The sequence below is a fragment of the Oryx dammah genome, unplaced genomic scaffold (assembly GCF_014754425.2).
Source record: "Oryx dammah isolate SB20612 unplaced genomic scaffold, SCBI_Odam_1.1 HiC_scaffold_23, whole genome shotgun sequence".
Lineage (NCBI taxonomy): Eukaryota > Metazoa > Chordata > Mammalia > Artiodactyla > Bovidae > Oryx > Oryx dammah.
The window spans coordinates 8,441,706-8,456,820 of record NW_024070207.1 but is presented as its reverse complement, the minus strand read 5'-3'; the positions used below and the strand labels follow the sequence as shown (position 1 = coordinate 8,456,820).

The 15,115-nt window shown below is 36.2% G+C and overlaps 1 protein-coding gene across 1 annotated transcript in view; it reads right to left on the bottom strand.

The window, feature by feature from the left end:
* ZMAT1 (zinc finger matrin-type 1) overlaps positions 1-15,115 on the bottom strand; it is a 42,278-nt gene that overhangs the window by 7,832 nt on the left and 19,331 nt on the right. Inside the window, exons 2-5 of the mRNA XM_040266693.1 lie at positions 11,612-11,718; positions 7,225-7,326; positions 6,975-7,149; positions 4,940-5,224 (exon numbers count right to left, since the gene is read on the bottom strand). Of these exons, the coding sequence (XP_040122627.1) occupies positions 4,940-5,224; positions 6,975-7,149; positions 7,225-7,326; positions 11,612-11,716 (667 nt within the window). The 5' untranslated portion in view covers positions 11,717-11,718. The remainder of the gene's footprint in view (positions 1-4,939; positions 5,225-6,974; positions 7,150-7,224; positions 7,327-11,611; positions 11,719-15,115) is intronic.

The following is a 15,115-nucleotide window of genomic DNA, read 5'->3' as shown; positions in this document are numbered from 1 at the left end:
GAGTTGGACATGACTGAGCAACTGAGCACACAGAGCACAAGAGTTTAGACTTTTTATTCTGTGGCTGGGAACCCATCAGGTGGTTTAACCAGCATGTAACACGGTCAACTGTGTGTTTTAGAGAAATCTCTTCTCTAACTGCAATATGGAAGGTAATTTTGAGAGGAGCAAGCCTGGAAGTAAGGAGACCACAGTTACATAAATATACCAGAGCAGGCAAGAGATAAGGAGGCATGGGCTAGAAAGGTCACAGTAGGGACTGACAAGAGCAGAGATATTGGTGAAATATTTACCATTAAATCTAACAAAATTTAATGACTGATTAAATATGGGAGATAAAGGAGAAGGAGGAATCTAGAGAGGTCTAAAATAACTCAGCATAGTTCGATGACTGAGTGGGTGGTGATCCTAACTGAACTGGAATTTCATAAGGAATACTGTTTAAGGACATGGGAGAATAATCAATGGTAAGTTTGAATTTGGACACACAGAGTCTGCTATATTTCTGAGATTTCCATATAAAGGTGTCCAACAGGCAGTTAGATATGGGAATTTGAAAGGGAAAGGATAGCTTAGAGTGATTTTGGAGAAATCTGAGGATAAAGGGTAGTTAACACAGAGTGGATGAGATCTCTTGAGGACAATGGGTGGGCATAGGAATAGCAACATAATGATAAAAACCCTGGATAGTGTCACTCTTTAAACTAGATGGTAGAGGAGGAGGGGGTCCATGAAAAGTCAAAAAGTAAAGGACAGAGTTGCAATGATGAACAGGAGAAAGTGATGTCAAAGGAGCTAAGGAAGTAGAGATTTTTAAAGAGGAATGTTTAGTGAATGGAGCAAAGATGTCTATTGGATTTAGACATTTAGAAGTCACAACAACCCTGCGAGGAACAGTTTCAGTGAAATAGCAGAGTGGTGGTGTGGAGGGCTGGGGGGTTGTGTGGCAACAAATGGCAGTGAGTTGAGGATTGAATATCAGTGAGGACAGTAAGAGCATATCTGAAAAATAAGAACACAACAACAAAAACCTTGGCTAAGAAAACAAGAGGCAAGTATCATAGTGAAAGGGAAACTCAAGGTTAAAGGATTATTTGGTTAGGGTAAGATGCTTGGTATCCACATGTGGTGATCACATTTTTCTTGATGGCATAAGGAATAAGCTTGTCTGAAAGATGTGAGGAGGGAGAGTGTTGAATAGTAGAAGAAAGTGTTGGAAGGTGGTGTAGGTTTAAAAATTACTGCTGAAAGGAAACTGAAGGAAAAGGAAAAGTACTAAGTAGGACTAAAAGGTCACAGAGGTTGGATACTCTATAGAAGTATCCAATCTCTAGCCTTATCTAATTTTCCATAGCATCACCAAGTATTCTGAATGTAAAAGTAGAACAGGTAGACTGTGGAATTGATCCTAGGTTGAAATCTTGCTACTAGGTAGTGAGAGAATAACAATGAGGTGTAAGTAAAGCCTTCTAGAAGGTGGTTACAGCATTAAAGTGATGGTAGTGAAAATGCAATGGAAGGGTACAGGTAGGAGAAACAGTTCTAAGAAGACTTGATAAGACTGTGGATGGATAGGATATAGAGGAATTTTGTCAAAGATGCCCTCGAAGATTCAAGTGTAGGTGACTAAAAAATAGTGCTACTACTGGCAAAAACAAAAAACTTGATAAATTCAAGATGGTTTTAGGGAAGATTATTAATTCAATGTTAGGTATGTGGAGTTACAGGTGAAGGTGAGAAAGTAAGTATAACAATGGGGCTATAAATTAATAAAATAAAACAAATACAATAAATAAAAAATACAGACATACTTTAGCTCCATATCTTTATGGTAGCCATTTCTGTGCTAATAAGATCTGAGCTGGATGAAGGACATGAAGAGAGCAGGAAGAATGACGAAGAAACAGAGAAAGAGATTAGATAAGTAGAAACATATATAAACAATAGCAGATAAAAAAGAAAGGCAAAGACAGCAAGAAGGGAGAAAATAGGTGAAGGGTAAAAATAAAGTGGCACATGTTAAATTGCTTTTGTCTTACTGCTTGCTCACTTATAATATATGGGCTTCTGCTGTTGCTGTTCTTTGAAATTCTCATCGGCTAATTTAAATTCTCCAGCTAGTTTTTTTTTTAAATTTTTTTAAAAAATTGGAATATAATTGCTCTACAGTGTTTAGTTTCTGCTGTACAACAGTGCTCCAGCTATTTTTTAATCCTCAATGTTTACTGTAATCAAAATGAAATAGTCAAGGCAGGGTTGAAAATCTTTTGAGCTTCCAGCTTCAGAGGCTAATGTAAAATGACTTCAATGACTGGATTTAATTATGCTGATAATCAGCAGCCCCCCTCCCTGGCCAGATGAAAATTTCACCAAAATCCTCTTTCTCTCATTCTAATAATCTTGCAACTTCAGAGTCTAAAATAACCCTCCTTTCAGAAGTGACCAGAGTACACATATCTCTCAGAGCTGACACACTTTTCAGTTCCAATTTACCCAATGCCACTAAACTAGAAGCCACTTATTTCAGAGAACCCTCTGCATGGCAACAGGAAAAATAACCTATCAAGTCTGTCGTATCTTCTAACTTCCATGACTTTCAGGAGCCCTACCACTTCTATTTCTACATTTGTCTAAATCGACATTCTTTAAAATTCTAGATAAAAACACAGATTTCTATGTAACTTTTGGTGAGATGTTGAATCACAATAAGCAGCAAACTTAATACAAACACAGGGTTAGCATTCAATAAATAAAGGTTAATAGTTCACTGATTCATATATTAAACTAATCTCTATTGAGGTAGGCTTACTTTTTTCTATCTCTAGGAATGGAAATACAGATGAGTTAGATGAAATCCCCTTCCTCAAAGACCTTACATTCTAATGGGAGATAGACACAGGAAGAGATAATTATATATGCAGGTTAAGGAAGCAGAGAAGACAAGCCTTGAAGGAAGTAAAAAGACTTACAGGGAAGTAGCATGTTAAAGTATGAGTAAGAGTTGGGTCAAGAAAAGAGGGACATGAAGATGTTCCAGGAAAAATGGCAGCATGAAGAGCACAGAGACAAGAAATGGGGTAATCATTTCTGGAAACTAAAAGCATTTTGCAGGTTCTAACCTACATAGATCACAGTAGGAAGTAGCAGGGAATAAGCCTGGAGGAGGAAGATGGGACAAGATGGTAGAGAACTATGAAGCTTATATTTTTATCCTTAGAAAATAGAAAAATAAGGATTTTTAAGCAGGCAAGTGACATAGAAAGATATGCACTTTAGGTGAGATACTCTAGTGGTTAAATTGAGGGTGGATTTGGGGAGACAAAATTGATGGATGGAGAATAGTTAGGAGGCTGTGTCAATATTCTTGAACAATGCTTCTCAAAATTTATTGTGAGTACAAACCACCCAGGGATCTTGTTAAAATGCATAAAATGCAGATTCAGATTCAGTAGGTCTGCAGTAAAGCCTGAGATTCTTTTTTCTAATAAGCTCTGAAGTGGTGCTGATGATGCTGACTACAGACCACACTTTGAACAGCAAAGCTCTATGAAAGATATTGAGGGCTTGAACCAGTATAAGAAAAGAAGAGCAGGAGATAAGGTAACAGTGATATTCAGAAGGTGAAACAGTCATGGCTGGATGCTTCATTAGATACAGAAAGTGAAGTAGATGGTGTTGGGGGATTTAAAGTTAACTACAGGTTTCTACTTGGCATGACTGAGTGGATTTGAAATGGCTATGAGGTGTCCAGGTGAAGAGGTAGCTGCTCTTTGGATATATGAGTCTAAAGCTTTAAAGAAAGGTCATAAGCATATAGATGAGATAAGAAATCAAGGGAATGGATTCGATTATTTTACACTTTAAGTTCAAGAATGGAATCATGGGAATGCCTACATTTAGGCAATAATATTTTTAAATTAATTAATTTTTAAGAATGTATTTGTTTTAATTGGAGGCTAATTACTTCACAATATTGTAGTGGTTTTTGCCATACATTGACATGTAGGTAATACATTTTAAAAAGAGCCCCCAAATAAAACAGAAAAGAAAGAGAAACACAAGAAAAGAACACACGCATAAAGAATTACATAAAGCAGAATAGAGCTTCAAGGAGGGAGTAATGAACATTTTCGCATGAAGCAGAAAAGTCTAGTAAGCAAAGAATTGAAAAATAATAGTGAGCAGAGAAAAAGAAGTGGGTGGAAGAGAGAATATGAAAAGGGAATAAAATACACTAGTAGTGAGAAGGTGCCTATGGGGGAAAAATGAAAAAAAAAAAAAAAAAGGTTAGACAAGCAAGTGGATCACTCCAGTCAGGATCAGAATCTTTATTGTGCCGGAATTCTTGCCACTCTTCCTAAGTTTCTTTGTTCATCCTCTCTCCTTCCCACTTCTATCAATGCAAATCATACATTTCCTTTAAAAAGATTTTTTGAGTCATTTTATTTCACTCCTCTGGTTATCAAAAATATGTACACAAAAATCCATGGCTGCAGCCTCTTGCAATGAAGTGCTATTAACCCAAGTAGTTTATACACTTGCCCTTATCAGGGAAAGTGGTGTATCTTCATTGGTATTCCCAAGAATGACTAGCCTAGCACCCAAGAAACACTTAAGCCATACTTAGTGACTGAATGAAATAACTATATAATACTAATTTAAAATACTTTCTGTAAGTACCTATAATATAACATGAAACCATGGTAATTCCTATATTTGATAAATAAGAGTCATTTAAACCTTTCTGGGTCTCATTTTCCAGAAAACCACAGACAAACCTACATGGACTCAAAAGTCCTTACTTACTGAAAATTCTATGATCCCATGAGTATTATCAACCTCCTATTCAGTAAGAGTAAAATGGTATATATATAAGCCAGTATATTTTATAAACTATGAACTTCCTAAGAAAGAAATCTGGGATATTCTTACTGTTTACCATTTGCATCTGATTTTGCAGGAAGAGGTTTCTCTCTTATCTTGTCTACAAACTTCTTTCTAGCTTCATTTCTTTTGTGTTTTTTCCCAACATAATGTTGTTGGGCCATTAATGGACTATTAAAAGAAGCAGGACAGAGCTTGCAATACTTGTTTGGATTATTCAAATCCAAAGCACTGCTGGAAGAGGAAGGCATAATCTTGTCTTTAATCCCACCTGGAGGAGGCTTGACAGCACGGGGCTTCAGAAAAGTTGACTCTGCAGAGGTAGTAATAGGCACACGTGCTGAAACAGTCATAATGAAAAGTGATCCACATGTTTTCATTATAAAGTATTAGAGAAAGTTAGAGTTCTTTTAAAACCTACTGTCTCTGGACTTTTTCCACACAGCACTGTTGGAGAAAGGTATTCAGATTAAAAATAATTGAATATAAGTCTGTCACCAAGTGTCTCCAACAAAGATACAGAAAGCAATATTCAGCAATCAATGAAGGCATGAGAGCTGTATTAGGATGGCTCTTGAAATTAGTGAGGGTAAAAGAGATAGGTACCAACTTCTAAGTTGATGTCTTTCTTGAGTGGCATAGTAAGTAGATCATCTATTCAGTAGCGTTCGTATCAAAATAAGTTTATGCAGTTGTTCAAGGCTGTACAATTATATGTTCCCACAATTACAGTTATTTCAGAGCTCTTTTATGTAGTCTCCTTTCTGAGCCCAAATTTATGAATTTGGGGGACTAAAGATAAGGCTTTATAAGATGCTTTCTTTTGTGTGGTACACTGATTCTGTCCCTCTTGACTGACAGCTGCTGCTGTTAAGTCACTTCAGTTGTGTCTGACTTTGTGCGACCCCATAGATGGCAGCCCACCAGGCTCCCTCATCCCTCGGATTCTCCAGGCAAGAACACTGGAGTGGGTTGCCATTTCCTTCTCCAATGCATGAAAGTGAAAAGTGAAAGTGAAGTCACTCAGTTGTGTCCGACTGTTTGCGACCCCATGGACCGCGCCCACCAGGCTCCTCCATCCATGGGATTTTCCAGGCAAGAGTACTGGAGTGGGTTGCCACTGACAGCAGAAAAACAAATATAAAAAATCAGAGAGACTAGAATAAATTTAAAAATAATTCATTTCATTTATTAAGAAAACAATGTTTTAATGCTGATGTGGCCTATGCTATGAGTTGGAAATTAATGTAGGTAAAATTGTGATGCCAGGCATGCTTTATTCCTAAAATGTTGAAGCTAGTGAGAATATGGTAAATTATTTACTCCAGAGGATTAATCATTATTTTTTGTTCTAGCACACAACATTTTCAAAATACAGGCTGGAGCATACTCTGCCACTTCAGGCCAAAAGTGAGATCTGTGGGTCAGTTCTCTCATGTGCTGGTGGCCCAAAATCATTGGAAGGAGGACAGAGCAACATGTTATATAGTTCTCTGGATCTCTGGATCTAACATAAAGTAAGTTTTCAATAACTGCTGATTGATATAGCTAATGGTACTTTTTCTTTACATTCATGGGAAGAAAGGAATGAGCTATCAGGGTAGAAGAAGATTCCATACCACTTTTTTTTGTCTACAGTTAAAGTCAGAAAATGCTGCAACATAACTATATTATGGTGAAGACATTGGTCTGAACACACATTATGAGATAATGTTTTGTAAAGTACTAAAGCAAAAAAAAAAAAGGAATGAGATAAATGCCAAGGGGAAGAAGTAAGAAGAAACTATGACTTAATAATTTGATTAGAAACTGGAGAGCTCAGGTTGCTTATTGTTGTTTCTTTATAGCAAACATGTTTTTATTTGGATTTAATAAACTGAAAAGGAGAGGTCACAACATTTCTTAAAATTTAGCTAGCAATCATGATCTCTATATTAAATGTCAAGGGCACAGAAAGAGATTAACTGAGCAGAAGAACCAAGGTATTGTGGCAGAGTAAAATTCTCTCCAATAAAAAATGGATAGCAGAGATGGGAAAAAAATTATAGAGAGACTCTGTATTGAAGCTAAAGAGGTGAATGTCATCTTACCCGTTGCTGGCTGAAATCTTGATGGAGATACCTGATCATGCTCCTCCATTAATTGCTTCAGTTTTTTAGAATGGACTTTCCCCAAATAGTGAGACTGAGCAACAACTGAGGAGCTAAAAACCATGTGGCAGAGACCACAAAATTTGTTTCTGTCCACTACTTCACTTCTATGCTCCTGAAATAAGCACAATCTTGTTAGAAAGATTCAATAACTAAGTTTTGAATAACAACACCAACATAGGCCACTCACCTGAAAACTCCTCACATCCATCTTCATTTTCTTACCAGGCACTTCATTTTGTTCCCCAGGCATTTGAAAATAAAACCTAACATTTTGAGCATGTTTTTCACTCTGGAAAAGATACAATATGACTTTGTTTATTCAGCAACAGAGGCACCTCAAATTTATACCTCTTTGACTCTGAGGACAGCATATTTAGTGTGTACCTAGTTTATAAAAAGGTTTTGCATGCTTTCAAGGCCCTAAATCTCAGTTAAAATGAAAATAACACTACAATTTAGAGACCAATAACTTTTAGTTTTTGACAGAAACTCCTGCTGCTGTTGCGGCTAAGTCACTTCAGTCGTGTCCAACTCTGTGCGACCCCATAGATGGCAGCCCACCAGGCTCCTGTGTCCCTGGGATTCTCCAGGCAAGAACACTGGAGTGGGTTTCCATTTCCTTCTCCAATGCATGAAAGTGAAAGGTGAAAGGGAAGTCGCTCAGTTGTGTCTGACTCTTCGCGACCCCATGGACTTCAGCCTACCAGGCTCCTCTGTCCATGGGATTTTCCAGGCAAGAGTACTGGAGTGGGGTGCCATTGCTTTCTCCGCAGAAACTCCTAGTTTTTGTCTAATATCAAATTTTTCTTCTTCCTTAGTTACACATCTTAGGCAATACACCCAGCTAAAAGACTGCATATTCCAGCTTCCCTTTCAGCAAGATGTAACCATGTGACTATATTCTAGCCAATAAGATGTAATCTGAAATGTTGGGTAGAACTTCTGGAAGTCTCCTAACAGAATGGGGGATGAACTCGTCTCATCTTCTTCTCTCCTCCTTCTGGAATTAAGATGTAAAGGTCATCTAGGACAATGGGGGCTCTTGAGGACAGAGGCTAGTTCATCTGAATAGAAAGACAGAAAAGGCCTAGATCTCTGATAGTGTTATGAAGCTGTCACATCAACCCTGTATTGCTTACCTCTCAAATTCTTTTCTGTGAGGAAATTAACCTTTCTAGGTTAAGCATATTAAAAAAAAATCTCTGAACACATATATAACAAAATACATAATAACCAAAATGTTGATGTCAATAGAAGGGACACATTAACATGCCTGAGCACATACTGTGAGGCAATTACTCTATCTACAGCATTTTAAATTGTGAAGTGTGTGCAGGAATGTAGCTGAAGTACATATCCACTGCCCAGTTGTAATAGATTTTAACATTTTTCTCTATTTCTTTCAGATTTCCTTTTCAAAAGAGGTAAAATTTTACACAAGAAGTCCTAGCTCCTCATTTCAACAATCGCTTCCTCCTTGGTCTCTCCCCAGTAGGTAACTACTATCTTAAAGTTGTTTTGTATCACTTCCTCTTACTCTTTCACCAGATATACATGTACCTATAAACAGTAATATGTACTTTTGTCATTTAAAATTTTTTATGAAAACGGAATCAGCCTATTCCTATCCTTTCAACTTTTTATAACTCAACATTATATAAGATTTGCCAATATTGATACATATGGCTCTAGTTCATTCATATTACATGCTGCATAACATTCTACTCCATATGCTACCCATCAAATCCCCTAATGAAGGCAGTTATGTTTCTGATTATTTTCTTATTACAAACATCTCTGTGCTGAACATATGTAAACGTATCTCCTAATATAATGGCCAAGAGTTTCTTTAAAAGTAGATACATAGATATGGACTATCTGGCGTATATGAGGGTTTTCAGCTTTAACAGGTACTATAAAGTTTATCTCCAAAGATGCTGAAGCAGTTTACAACTCCAAATGTAGCACGTGTGAGTGTTTTTGACTTCCTATAGTTTCTTAAGTGTTAAGTGCTATTACGTTTTAATTTTTGTGAGTATGATGGTTTTGATAAGATAGTTCATTATCATTTTAACCTGAACTTCCCATATGATCACCTCTGAAGTTAAGTATCTCTACTCTAGCCTGTTCATATCGTTTTCCCATTTTTCTATTGGGTTGTTCCTTGTTTTGATATATAGTTCTTTATATAGTCCAGATACTAATCCTTTGTTAGTTATTGGAATATAAATACCATTCAATCTATGGCTTGTCTTTTAACTTTATAATGAGTTATCTGTCATATAAATTCCCCTATCAAGTATCACGATATATTTTAAAGCTACAGTAATAAGGTGAAATTATTTTAGAGACAGGCAAACAGAGTAATATGATAAAACATAATAAGAGAATAAAGTATATATGAAAAGTAGTTTATGATAGAGATGCCACTACAAATCAGTGGGGCAAAAATGAACTGTTAAATAACTAGTGCTGGAACACCTACTATCTGTATGGAAAACAATGTTATCACCTTGCATATATGAAAATAAATACCAGATGGATCACACACATTAACCCAAGAAATAAAATTTTTAACAATATTAGAAAAGAATAGAAGGAAATATTTATCTGGCAAAAATACAGAGAATGGTTTCTTAAACATGTATAAACATAAATACAAAACGAAATATTAATAAGTGCAACCTTATTAAAATTCAAAAATTTTGCAGTACTATCTTATATTACATGCACAATAAATACTATGCTGAGATAGTGTGACAATATTAACCAAGCTGTATATTAAAGAGAGAAAAAAAATCATCTTTACAAGTAGGATATCTGTAAGGAAGTGCTTTCAAATATAGTTTGAAAGTCATGTATAGTTTGAGTTGGTTATTTAACAAGCTTAAGCACTAAACTTATGCACTAGAATTTAAATAAAAAATATGCTATAACATTATATAACATAATGCTTTATAGTCATTAAACTATTATAGAAAAGTAAAAAGATGTAATGATAGGACAAAGTGTTCAGAATATGTTCTTATATGAAAAAGCAAGGGCAAAACAACATATACAATTCTCTTTTGTAAAAATGTATATGGGTTTAGAAAGCCTACTGGAATCATATAAGCTAAAGAGAAGTTAATTAAATGATGCTTACCCACAAGTGACAGACTTATGATTGATTCACATTTTCTCATAATTTTGTACATTTTCTACACTGAATAGTAAGTACTTCATAAGCCCATAAAAGCTATTTTTCAAATTTAAATTCAAATGGTTCCAACCATGGTTATCACAGAGCTCCTTTATTATGTGTTTCTCTTTATTAACTCTTTGAGCTTTGGGGTGCCAGGATGTGCTAGGCACACTCAAATGTTTGATTTCATTTAATTTTCACAAGAATAGTAAGAGAGATTTTAGCTTCCATTTTGCAGTCTGAAGAAACATGCTCAGAGAGGTAAAGTGACTTGGCCAGGGTTACACAACAATGGCTTGAACCTGGTTGAGGTGGTTTACTCAGTAAGTCATGTCTGACTCTTGCAAACCCATGGGCTGTAGCTTGCCATGCTCCTCTGTTCATGGGATTCTCCAGGCAAGAATACTGGAGTGGGTTGCCATTTCTTTCTCCAGGGGATTTTGCCAACCCAGGAATCGAACCCAGGTCTCCTGCATTGCAGGCAGATTCTTTACCGACTGAGTGAACCTAGGTCCTCTCAATCCACAGCCAACACAATCTCACCATCTATAATTATAGTATTAATAGTTGAATCCAAATCAACATAAGGACTGAGATATAATTGCCAATAAGATTAGTACTGGGCAAAACAAGATCAGGTGTTTCTAGTCTTTAAAGTAGAACTGGCATTATATTTCTTTTAAGTAAATGTATCTGGTACTTTTGTTAATACAGATATCACAAATGACAAAAAATCCAATAGTTGATAACATGATGTAGAAATGGGAGACAACACTAAATGAAAGGAAAGAACACGAGATATGAAATCAGAGGAGATCGTCTTTAAGCTTAGTAATGCCAAGATTAGCTATGGTTAATCACTATTCCTCTGGGTTTCAGCTTTCTAATCAATAAGCTAAAGAAGTAAGAAAATTAAATATTCCTTCTTTTAGCTCTAGAATTCTATGGTATTGGGCTTAAAAATATGTAGTTAAATCAAGTGCAAGACTAGTTCATTTTGTTTTTATCCTTCATTTACTGTAAAGGAAAATTCTGGAGTTCAGTGAGATCCCTTGATTCACATTAATAGTTTCCTATTCAAGCCTTATAAAACTTTCCTTACATTTACTACAAGGACATGAAGTATACAGTGACTTGATAGATAGAAATGGAGGCAGAATGATGTGAAGAAAATAAAATATGCTTTGGAGTCAAAAGGGACTGAGTTTAAACCCAAATTTCCCAAACTTAAGCTGGTAAATGACTGTTCCTCACTGAGCCAGGCTCTTCATCTATCAGAGGGAAATAATACACAGGATTCTCATAAGTATCAAAACCAGATAACATATGAAGTTTATCTGCTGCATTTAAAAATCTATTTTATACTCCATTCCCATTGTTTTTAACCTACCTCATAATGTGAAATCCTTTGTGATTCAAACTGAAACACCACTCCACATATATTACAAAAATTATCTGCAAAAAGTTCAGTCTTTTCCTGTTCATTCCAAGTCATATCTATGAATACAATAAAGGGAAATGAGACATATATCACATCAATGAATAGTTAGAATACATATCGTTTCATGAGATGAGATGAGATTAAGTCGCTCAAGTTGTGTCCGACTCTTTGCGACCCCGTGGACTGTAGCCCACCAGGCTCCTTTTTCCATGGGATTTTCCACGCAAGAATACTGGAGTGGGTTGCCATTTCCTTCTCCAGGGGATCTTCCCAACCCAGGGATCGAACTCAGGGATCGAACACCACTTCAAATCTGAGTCCTTGTGAGGTCACAGTAAAAGCATTTTGCTTATTGAGTATGCAATTTAATACGAGCATAATAAGTATGCCTCTAATGTAGGATATAGCAAGAGTTATTTAATATGATAAGTCTGTGTGATTTTTAGGTAACATTGGAGCCATAGCTCCAGATAAGTGACTGTTTTATAACAAAGTCTTTTTAACGATTACATGGGTACTTGTGCATGCATGCTCAATCAGTCATGTCTGACTCTTTGCGACCCCATGGACTGTATCACAGCCTCCTCTGTCCATGGAATTTTCCAGGCAAGAATACTGGAGTGGGGTGCCATTTCCTACTTCACGGGATCTTCCTGACCCAGAGATCGAAACCTGTCTTCGGCATCTCCTGCATTGGCAGGCAGATTTTCTTTTTTTTATCACTATGCCACATGTAAAACACAAAATTCCAAGGGTTGGTTTCTTAATCCTGCCTTTCATTACTGGTGCCCCAAATCATTTTATGAAGCTTACGAAGTTACTGGTACCCCCATAACTTCCCTGGTGGCTCAGTGGTAAAGAATCCATTTTTCAATGCAGGAGGGGGGGTTTGATCCCTGGGTCGGGAAGATCCCCTGGAGAAGGAAATGGCAACCCACTCCAGTATTCTTGCCTGGAAAATCCCATGGACAGAGGAGCCTGGTGGGCTACAGTCCACAGGGTCGCAAAGACTTGAAAAAGTTGGACAAGACTGAGCAACTGAGCACTCACATACATAATCCTTAAAAAGGCATTGTTATAATACTGTCACTTATCTGGAGCTATGGCTCCAATATTATCATATTTCCCTGGTGGCTCATACGGTAAAGAATCTGCCTGCAATGTAGGAGACTCGGGTTTGATCCCTGGGTTGGGAAGATCCCCTGGAGAAGGGAACAGCAACCCACTCCAGTATTCTTGCCTGGAGAATTCCATGGACAGAGGAGCCTGGTGGGGTACAGTCCATGGGATCGCAAAGAGTCAGACACAACTGAGCAACTAACACAAAAATCACACGGAACCACAGAAAAACTTTGTCCATAGTAGGCAAACATTTTCCATTGTTATACAAACACTGGCACACTCATTTGGCCAAACAAGTCTCACACAAGCCCCCAAAGTATTATTAATAAACATCCACAAATTATGCTACATTTTTCACTGTAATAACACAAGTCAAAAATTTCTGTATTTACACTTGAGGTCCACATTTCAGTCTAAGCTTCCTAACAGCTACAATGTATTCTGCCAAAATTTATTAGTGTATCTACAAGGTATAAATCAAATTTTTGCTTGCTGTTTGGCTATTTAAATGAATAAGCCAATACTACACATACTTTCATGGTGAAATGCCCATGACATTGTAGAACAATAAATATAATACATTCATTTCCAACACTAAGAAAAATTAAATATACATCACATATAAATATGTGGAAAGATATAAATTAAATTTAAAAATGATTAACTTTGGGAAGGATGAAAGGGAGAAAATGTAACATTGTAATTTCTGTACAACTGTTTTAATTTTTGCAAGAAGTATGTAGGACTTTCTATTTAAAAACCTTTAAAAGTATTTATTTTAAAAGTTATATTGGATATCTTCAACTGAGCTTTAGTTTTCAGTACCAGTGTATGGACTAAAAAGGCTTACTTAAAGTCCATGTTCAAGATAATAATAATTGTAACAAGGAACATGTCAAAACCAAGTTGAACAGTTATAAATTTATGCCTATAATGTATAGTATCCCCTCTGAATTATTTTTAGGTTGTTCTAAAATATATCATTTCTCTAATTTTGACTGTAAAGTCAGCAAGGTAAAGAGTTAAATATATTTCAGGACTTCCCTTAACTACTATATGCAATGAGCACAGTGATAAGATCTTGAACTTCCTATTAAAATTTGTAATAATAAGCAAATATTATCATTTGGTGACAACATAACTTGTTAAAGAGGGGAAGTTTCCATTAAGAAGGCAAAAGGAAACTACAAATTTAGAGGTTCAAGAATTCCTAAGATTTAACATTCACTTCTTTCCTAGATCAAACTTTAATTCCAGATTTCCCTGCTTCTAATAGTCAAGGGTTGATACTGACAGTCAAGTTGGGAAATATGAAGGCTGAGTTTTTTAAACATAGTCTTTCATTATTGGTGACCCAAATCATTTCCACGAAGCCCATGAAATTACTGGTACCCCTACAACTTTTCCTTTAGAATGGTATTGCCTAAACTTACTGCCTTTGACTCATTTTCTCAAACAAGTTCTTGGTCTGTATTTCTTTATTAAATGGTATGATATTCCAGACTCAAAATCTCAGCCATTATTCGCCACAGCAAATCACTGTTTCTTGTCCATTCTAACTCATAATGTTATTTGATATCCATCTCTTCCTTTAAATTTCCGATAACACTACCCGAGTGCAGGCCTTCAATGTCTTGGGCATCATTAAGATTTATTGTTATTTACTGAGGTTAGTTTCAAAATACTATGGTACACATTTTGGAAAAAGATAAGGAAAAAAAAGAGTACTTATTGATGGCCTCTGTGTGTGTGTAAACAAGATAATAGCTTACTGTTTTAGTCCTTAAAACAAATCTGTGAAGTAAGTGTTATTTCCCAAATTCTGAAGGTTAGGAAATTAGGATTCACTGAAATCAAGAAAACTTATCACATGCGTTATTCCCTGGAGCTGGAATTTAACCTTATCTTGACCTTTTCCATTATACATACAGAACTGTCCCACATGTTGGAAATGATGCAGCAAGTGAATAACTATTAATTTCAAGAAATTTACAATTTATCAGGGAAGATGTGTATAGAAAGAACTATGATCCAAAGATCAAAATGTCATAAGTGATATAAGACATAAGGTACAATGTATTCCCGCTGAGAAGTTTGGGGAAAGCTTTCTAGAGGAAAACAGGCTTTGAACTTAGCTTTAAACAATGTATAAAATTCAGATAGAAGAGTGGAATAAAGGTGCTCCGGGGGGGGGGGTCAAGAATATGATTTCATATTTCAAATATTTTGTTGTTCAGTTGCTCAGTCGGGTCCAACTCTGCGACCCCATGGACTTTAGCACACCAGGCTTCCGAGTCCTTCACTATCTCCCAGAGATTGCGCAAACTCATG